At 33.0% G+C, this 9,627-nt stretch overlaps 1 protein-coding gene across 1 annotated transcript in view; it reads right to left on the reverse strand.

The window, feature by feature from the left end:
* Positions 1–7,218, reverse strand: part of LOC109831135 — a 23,044-nt gene extending 15,826 nt beyond the window's left edge. Inside the window, exons 1-5 of the mRNA XM_020398474.1 lie at positions 7,170–7,218; positions 6,600–6,733; positions 6,350–6,372; positions 5,669–5,733; positions 4,423–4,530 (exon numbers count right to left, since the gene is read on the reverse strand). Coding sequence (XP_020254063.1) covers positions 4,423–4,530; positions 5,669–5,733; positions 6,350–6,372; positions 6,600–6,733; positions 7,170–7,218 — 379 coding nt within the window. The remainder of the gene's footprint in view (positions 1–4,422; positions 4,531–5,668; positions 5,734–6,349; positions 6,373–6,599; positions 6,734–7,169) is intronic.

Genomic DNA, 9,627 nt, shown 5'->3' on the forward strand with positions numbered 1-9,627 from the left:
AAAGAGAGAGAATTGATCCCTCTTACTAAGGGATTTGCCACGCTAAAGGTCCTTTCATGAGCCATACTGCTCATTATGGGTGTGGTATTATTTGAGGATATTTGTTTTAGTGGGAGTTTGTATTTGTGTGCTTTATGTTTTGTTTGTATTGGTCTGATCAGAAATAAAGTTTTTCGAGTTAAGACACTTCTGTTCACATTATGTTTGGTTTTGACCTCACTAAGGAGGACCCCAGTTGAAAATAGACATGTACTGATCACATTGCATGTAATTTTCATGCTGCACATCCATGATTGATCTATGTCATTGATTGTAAGTTGGTATAATGTGACCATTGATGGGTCGAGTCACGATAACTGTGACGAAGCCGCTTTGATCCTAAATATTGGATATTAGTCAACTGGACGAAGATTGTTTCGGAAATACCATATTCAGTGATAGCAAATTCTTGGAGTCTCATAAGGTCTAATACACAGTTTAAGGAATCATATGGTGCCCAAAGTGGGAGATCTGTTGGATTCTCAATCTAATAAATCTATTTGTTGGGCACATATGATTAATCATGTGTATTGCTATCTTTCAGGATAACCCACTAAAGTGATCAATTAAGCTGGGTTAACTTGGTATTTAAATAAGTCATGGGTTTATATGTGCAGATAACCAAGGTTGTAATTGTGATTTTATTGAGGGGCTAAATTACAAAGTACAACATCTATAAATAAGGGATTAATGGTCCCATAACCTAGGTTACATTCTCATAATTCTCTTACACCCCCATCCTAGCTAGAGAAACTTCGGATTTGGAGAAACCCTAAGGTTAAGAAGATCTATCAAAAACCCAAATCAAGTTTCCATCCCCATGGATTCAGGTATAAGCTTCCCGCTCATTTTAGATTATTGTTAATCTCTTTGAATTGAAATCATGGCTATATGGTTTTAGAATCTCAGTTTTAATGATGTAGATCTAACAACTGGCGGCTGGCCGGCGTCGGGCGGCGTGGGTCAGGGGATCTCAGCGGTCCGGCGGAGAGCTCGAATCTGGACAACGCTGTGGTGGTTGTGCGGAGTGACGGGGCAGTGCTGGGTGGCGCAGAGCGTGGCCAGAGGTACGTCGGGCACCGTGCTAGGGTGGGGAGGCCCGAGCGGGAGCACAGCTGGGTCTGGTGGCGTCGGCGAGGGGTCGGCGCTCTGTCCGACGACATGGAGGCGGAGGAGTGCGGGAATCTGAGAGAGGGAAGATAGGAAGAGAGAAAGAGTTGGAAGAAAAGAGGCGGTTAGGTTTTGGTTACGGGTTACATGTGTATATATACATATAATATTAGTTAGGGTTAGGGTTTAGGTATCTAACGAAAAAATAATTAAAATAAATAATTACATGTATTTAAAAATTAAACTAATTATAAAATAATTATCTACAAAAAAAACATACATGTTGTGCTAATATAACAGTTGATACGAAATAATCGAAATATACACATATTGTATAATTTAAACAAGAATAATTAATAAATAAAATATATTTACTTATATTCAAAAACAAATAATTATGGGATAATTATATACACAGTAAAATGTACTAGTTATACTAATACGACAGATAATTTGTAATAGTCAAAATAATATAACAAATTATACAAATAATACGTAATTAATAATACAAAGTATTATATGAAATAATACGTAATAATATTAATAATACAATATATTATTTAAATAATACATAATAGTACTGATAACACAACAGATTAATTTCAAAAAAATTTACCGCATAAAATAAATTTATAAATATCAAAATCATTTAAATAAATATAAAATTTAGATTTCTAAATCATAGAAAATTCTAGAAGGCCGAGAAAAATACAATTACTCTTTTAAAATTATAATTAAATATGTTAAAATACAAGAAAATTATTTTAACTAGTATCAAAATTTCACGTTCCTTACAATTGGATTTTACTGTAATTTTTTCGTTGCGTTTTACTGATTTTAGTTGTCTAATTTGAAAAATTGCATTGCTTTCTAGAGCATGTGAAATGTTGTGATTATTACATATAATAAGAACACTTGGAATCAACATTGAGAATGGTGATGACTTGATTCTCTTGATATGCTAGACTTATGCATTCTCTGAGTTCCAGTTATATATGTAATGTGTGTCTGTAGGTGTTCGTTTGATTATGCGCTAACTTACTCGTTCGCCTTTAGACTTATTTTTAGGAGATTTGCACTATATCATTGTTGAACATGAGTGTTTGTAATGTGAGTTCATGCCACAATTCCAGCCTGATACTCCTACCGGTAACCACAGCAATCTAAGGTGCATGATTGCTTTTGGTGACATTAATTTGTTAACTTTTTTTCTTTAAAGTTAGGAGTATTATTCATTTTGATGATGCTTGGATCTCTATATTTAGATTAATATAATATATTGATTTGCTTGACTATGTACATCTTTGCTCTAAACTTTGCAAATTCATACGAAGCAAACGTCTCTAGGATCTCTATATTTCAGATTTTTAAAAATAATTTTAACCATGAATGTATCAAATATAATACTTAACATGCTGGAAGTTAGGGTGTAATGGACATCTAATAATATCCAAAATTGGTTTGTGTCTGTAATCAGTGTCCTTAAGATTCATAGACAGATGTGCATATGTATTATGTTAATCTCCATTGGCATCACACTAGCAAAGTTGATGCATACTGCATGTTGTTCCTTTAATAGGAAAAGTACTTGGAAAGTTGATGCATACTTTAGAAGGAGATGAAAAGGAAGGATGAGGGATCGAGCCCGTAGGCGAAAGTAATAAAAAATGATTCTTTTTTTCTAATTGATTCTTTGGTAGGAAACAGAGGTGTTGGATGCTAATCTATCTATATGCAGCAAGAAACGGTTAGCTCAATAATCACTTGTTGTTTGATGTTTATCCTAGCAGTGTTATTTAGTGGGAGTTACATTTGTCTTTTTCTATTTAATTTTAATGCAGTATTGATGTCTCAAGGAATTGTATTCTTTGGTTTCGAGCTCTATGCCATCGATCGCCTTAGAGGTAATTTCTAGGGTTTCCCTTTTAGTGTCTTAGCTTTATTCTTCAAAGCTTCAATGAGTATGTATGAAGCTTGAATTTGCTTGTTTGGAACCATAATTTATGACCAAATTACTATCTCATATGTTGATGTTTATGATTACAATGTTAGTGTTAAAGCTGCTTATGGAGGTTAATGGCTTGAGAGGAACTAGAGTTAATAATTAATGTTGGTCGAGAGATTGATGGGTATCCAAGCTTAGAGACTATGCCATTGGCTCTGTTAGTAAATTAGCTGTTATTTTGAAAATAAGTTTGTAATTTGTAATAAGCTTGCAGCTGTAGATTCAACATAAACGAGAACACATATGTTGTCTGGAAAACAATATTTAACTCAAGTTTAGATGTCATAAATTTCATATTCAAAAGAACCACTAATTTTCGATTTATCTAAGTGACTAAGTTTTGTTTAACAGTTGGACAAGTGGAGCATTGGATCCAGAAATTAAGCACTACTTCTCATGACCTTGTTACATCTGTAAGGAGGTATGCTTATTGCAAAATAAAATTAATTAGGGGCGTCTATTATACAGTCTCAGTTGGAGCTTATTTATCTTTCTTTCTTTTTAGAACAGAGACGTGACTTTTCACTTTTTTTATCTTCTTATTCTTTAAAATTAATGGTAAACTAGTATGCACCCCGTGCAAAGCACGGTTATCCGATCCTTTTGGTGGACACCTTAAATTTACTAATGGTACTAGTATGCACCCCGTGCAAAGCACGGTTATCCGATCCTTTTGGTGGACACCTTAAATTTACTAATGGTACACAATTTTCCTGATAGTAAGCCGGACATATCCGATCCTTTTGGTGGACACCTTAAATTTACTAATGGTACACAATTTTCCTGATAGTAAGCCGGACAATTACCTGTTAAGCAAATTTTGTCAAATAGTCATTAATCATTTGAACAATTTTCCTTGTTTAGTTGTTCAAGCTTTTCCTCAGAATGAAATTACAATATATGTTCACTAATTAGTTTACATGTTTTGTATAATACCAAGTATTTGAAAGCAATTACATAGTAAGCAATCAAGTATTCTTAATCTCCTCATATGCTACCCAGCTTAGTATGTATAGAATTACATTTAAAATAAATTAATTCAGAGAGTTTTCTAAGGTTTATATAGCATGCATCAGTTCGATTCAATATTTATTTCACAAACATACACACACAAACAGTACTAATAAGTCTTACATGAAAGGTATATATATATATATGACATGCAGTAGTATTAAGTCTTACATGAAAGCTTTCTGTTCTAGAAAACTAAGATCTGAAATTGAACTTATAAAACAAAGCATAAATATATAGTCATTATTGATAATTACTAAACTTAGTCCAAAAATATAATGTTTTGGAACAACAAAAGTAGGATCTATTTTGTTCTCCATTAGTTTTCTTTTCTCTGCCTCCTTTCAGTCTCTTCCTTTTAGTACCTGAAACAAAAAAATGAACTAATCAAAACATGAACTAATCAAGTATCTAATATTATCAAGGATAACAAACCCTTAGTATTCTTTCTGATATCTACAACTTAGAATCCTACTACAATAATTTTTTCAGTATTTTAAATACTTGTATCAAATGTCATGGAAATTAACTCTAGTTAATAGTTTTGATTTCTATTGTTGTAATCTTCTCACAATTTCTTTTGACCGAAAATTCCCCCGAATTAGCGGCAATAATAATTTATTTAGATTCTGATCACATCATAGAACCATTGCCACTCAAAAAATAAAAACTTAATATTATCAAAGAGGCGGGAAAAAAGGCCTTGAGCAGGAAACTCTAACGCATGCACAATAAAAGTGATAAACAGGTCTTATTGTCATTCAATCCTAAAGTTTTACATTTGAATCGTACAAAAATTTACACAAAATCTATATTTACGAACCTAAGTTCCCAAAGGACCCAAAATCTATATTTACGAACCTAAGTTCCCAAAGGACCCAAACAATGAGCATGCAAACTATGCTTGCCTTCCTTAAAAGAAACATTTAGGCATTTAAACATGCCTAAAAAGAACATTAAGACTCTTGAAAAAAAGATATCATATAATTGTCAAGAATCTCAAGATAATTATTGTACTGATAAGTGTCACAAATATATATTTATACTTCATGGTAATCATTCTAGATTATAACCAAATATATAAATCTAAAATTCTCATTTGCAAATAAACTACTTAAGGATAGAAATGAGTCTGCACAATCACATCTAATCATAGAGAACCTTAAACAGATACTAAATGAAAAGATATACTTTTCCAGCATTTTCATTATCAATGGATCTTGACCCCGAGGCCTAATCGACGTTCAGTGATAGAGACCAACAATGCAGAGAATTCACTCTTTATTATGAGAAACAAACTCATCTTTTGAGCACTCCAGGTACAACCCAAAAAATAGGGTTTTATTCGGAAGCATTGACCAAAGAATGAGAAAGCTCCTACTCCTAGATTCAGAATAACTACTATTTCATTTGCACTCTAAGAATAATAATTCATCACAAAACAACAGAATCAACCGGTCATAAAAAATATTAGTTACATGTAAAATAGAGTAATTGGTTTACCTGAAATTGAAGAGGTATTGCATCTCCGAATCATAACTGTGCATAGTGGTTGTCTCGCCCATAGTCTTATAGGTTTTTCACCATCATAGAGAAAAATTAGCTTGGAGATTATATATAAAAAAAACTTGCCTAGAATAGAGAAGCAATTTACCATTCTGTTAATGACTATATGTCTATGATAATGAACAATTGGTATAAATCAATAAATAAGTATCTTCTATACCCTTATGAATTTTCTTTGATCCCATTAACTTCATTGACATAGTCTTATATGTTTTTGATCTTTAGGGGACTATTTTGAATGTTTTTTCCACCTTTGGCTTCAGAAGCGTAACTAATACAGGTTTGAAGACTTTTCCCCCATATTAGATGTCATCTTTGATATTGATTCATCAAATCATCTAAGTCTTCATATTTTCTAATTTTCTAATAAAATAAAAGGGAAAAAGTAAAGACAAAGACATGATTCACCTTTGTTAAAACTAAATGAGCTTGACACAACATTTATAATTATTTATCGATTAAAGAAGATAGATACTTGAGATTGTGAGATTCAATCAACTCTACAATCTCTAGCGCATAAATATCTGATACTTATAATTTTTTTGGATCCAAAAAAAAAACAGGATTGAACTTTCTTCAAAATGAGTGATTCACCTGAAAATTCGTAGATTTAGATACCTGATATGGTTAACTTCGATCACCTGAGAATTATAGAGGAATCTTTGTTATACTAATATCAAATAGATAATTATAAAATCACAAAAATCAGGACTTCACCACTAAACAAAACTATATATTAAACCACTTCTGGAAACAACACATTATGTAAGAAAAAAACCCAAAACATACAAAAGAACAGGTAAAAATTAATTGGATACACCTTAGTTTCGCTCAAATAATTGAAAGATCGATCTATTGCTCCATTTACCTTTATGTTGGCATGGTTCCTTTTGTCTTGGCAGTAGAGCTCAAGCAAGTAGAGCTCTCGGATGAAGCAAATTGAATGATTTGAAAATATTACTCCTTTTGTCTTTCTTTTAGAGCTTTCAAGCACGACCACAACTAAAAGAAAGATGGATAAAAGAAAACTTTAGTTCAATATGTAACAATTATCAGAATCTAATACAGAAACTCTACTTAGGTTCCATCCTTCCATCAAAATCCAATTTGTATCTTTACATGCCTGGATTCTTAGATTTTCAACACCCACTAATTATGAATCATGAAAAATAAGACATTCAAATGCATCTTACAACTAAACATCTAATGTAGGAGTGGGTGAAAATCTTAATATTCAATATAATAACCATATACATGAATATATAGGCATAGAGGTATTGTAATGTTACATTATTATAGTTTGTTCCTATAAATCAACTTGAAGAAAAATGGAGCAAACCCATTATTATAGAGGGCATTTCAAATACAAATAAATGCACACATACCAAAAAAAGTAAACATAAAAATATTCCTAATAAAAAGGGAGTAGAGAACAAACCATGAGCATAAACATAAGATGCCCTCCAAGAATAAATATGACCCGACATGAAACTCGACCTCGCAAGCCTAATTCACCATTTAAAAACAAAACCCATATCAAAATATGATTAAAAACAAAACCCAAGCATAAACATTATTATAGTTTGAAGTTGCTCGCAATCCTAATTCACGCATTGAAATCTTTTCTAAATCTGTCTTATATTCATAGTTCGTGTGAATCAAGTCTGAGTTGCTCTACACCAAAAGTTTAAAGTTGTTGTGAACCTTTATATATTAAAATTATCAGTACTTCTGGAAAAAAATCATTTACCTATTTTTTCCCCGGAGTTTGTAATGCTTCAAGTAGTCTACTTGTTTGGCCATCGATATTACACCCTGCAGGCGAAAATGAGAAGAGCTAGATTAAATGGTTTTGTTAATAAATGTTGATTAATTTGAAACCATAAGAGATTGGGGATTAGCATACTGCACTTGTGGAGGTTAATTCTCATATCCTGAAGAGGCTGATCCGAAACTGACGCCATGTTTGAGCTGTGCAGGAGTGAGATTGGGGTCCAAGAATGCTGGAACGCTCGTGGAAATACCCAAGAATTCAGCTACACATATACAAAATTTTCTATTTACATGATGCTGAGTAATGAATTTTAATACTAAATTTACGAAAAAGATACAAAGAGAGAAATTACCTTCACATTGGATCTCATGTCAAACCACAAATAGAGCTGAAAGATAATCATGTAATTAGAGATTTAAAATGTAATAATCACTTGAAAGTATACTCTACATCCTCTGAATGCACATAAATCAGAAGCAAAAAAGTATGAATAAGAGTGGTTCAATAATATAAAAACTACAAAGGATCAAATCCATACTTTGTAGGCACTTGCAGTCTTAACAAATAGTTTTCTTGACTTAGGATTAGGAAGCTTATCTGGACGACTACAAAATTTTATGGGTGGTATCTAATATCTAATATCTAATAACCCAACCCCTGCACATTGCAAATAAACTCTTAGATCACATATCAATGAATACTTGAGAAAATTACATTCATGGATAATTGCAAACATGCGTTCAGAATCAAGGAGCTCTCTTCCTCTACTACATTTTTCTTCTCGCAACCTTAGCCAAACTAAATGGTAGTCCAACCAAACCTTTTAAAGAGATTGAATTTACCTTTAGAATTCGATTAGAGTTATCGAATTTCGATGAGCACGTACGACGCAATATGTTAAACTATAATTAGCAAATTTGAGTGAAATCGGCTCAGTAAACATAATCAGCAAAATTGAATGAAATCCAGGTATCAGAATGTAACGGGTTCAGAAGAAGACTAGCATTTACATGTCTACATATCAATCAAACTTCATATCTATAATTACATTTAAAATTCAGATGAAGTTATGAGAAGTTAGCATTTTTATTTGTTCTCATATATTAAATGTTCTTCCATAAATTCACCAAGAAATTGCTGATTCAAAGTTTTGGTGACCAATTTTTTTTCTTTCATATATCAAGCAATAAAGACTGGCATTTACATGTCTACGTATCAATGAATACTAAACAAATATACCTCCAGAATCAGTTAATATGCAATAAAAGCTAAAAAAAACGAGGTGGGAGGGGAGGCGGCGGAAGAGGCCGTTGACGATGCAGAAGAGAGGGGGGAACTCATACGGATTGAGAGTTTTTTTTTTGTCTCTGGATCAGGGTGAGAAGCCTGAGATAGGGGGTTTTTCTTGCTTTGATTTTTCTCCATTTCCCCCCCTCTTCTTGCTTCTGGTTGCTTCTGGAGAGAGAGAGGAGAGAGGGATGTGGGGGGATTCCGAGAGAAGGCGTTGCTTCTGGAGAGAGAGGGGAGAGAGAGTGAGGTGTGGGGATTTCGAGAGAAGGGGGAAGTTTGAAATTTGAATCGGGTATCTGAGAGAAGCTGGAGTTGGGGTTCGGGTTCATAATACAAATGGGAGGAGAGAGAATTACTGTCGCATGAACAGTAATTCTCTGATCCTCCCATTTGTATAGAAGAATAGATTCTTGCTGACATCTTTGTCATTTTCTATATAGGGGTGTACTGGCTATGATTGCAGTGTTCCTAGCCTATTCTTTGCAGTGTTCCTCATTTTAAGATGATATTATAATGAATTAATCATTATAAAAATAACATGCATGTCTGCACCCACACGAACTATGTTGCCATATCTGAAACTTCAGTTTGCTCTAGCATAGAACACTTATGTCTCTGTCTATAAATCACAACTATATAACTCTTTATGTTAATAATGACACTGATGCATGACATTTACTAGACAACTGACTTAATGTGAAGTTATTAATCTATTTTATAATTTCTACATTTTGCTTCTGAGACACTGATGCATGACATTTACTGATGCACGGCACTTATGTCTGCACCCACACACTCATGTTAAAACTCCTCGGCTTGAGCTAACATGTCT

The sequence above is a fragment of the Asparagus officinalis genome, chromosome 2 (genome assembly GCF_001876935.1).
Source record: "Asparagus officinalis chromosome 2, Aspof.V1, whole genome shotgun sequence".
Classification (NCBI taxonomy): Eukaryota; Viridiplantae; Streptophyta; class Magnoliopsida; order Asparagales; family Asparagaceae; genus Asparagus; species Asparagus officinalis.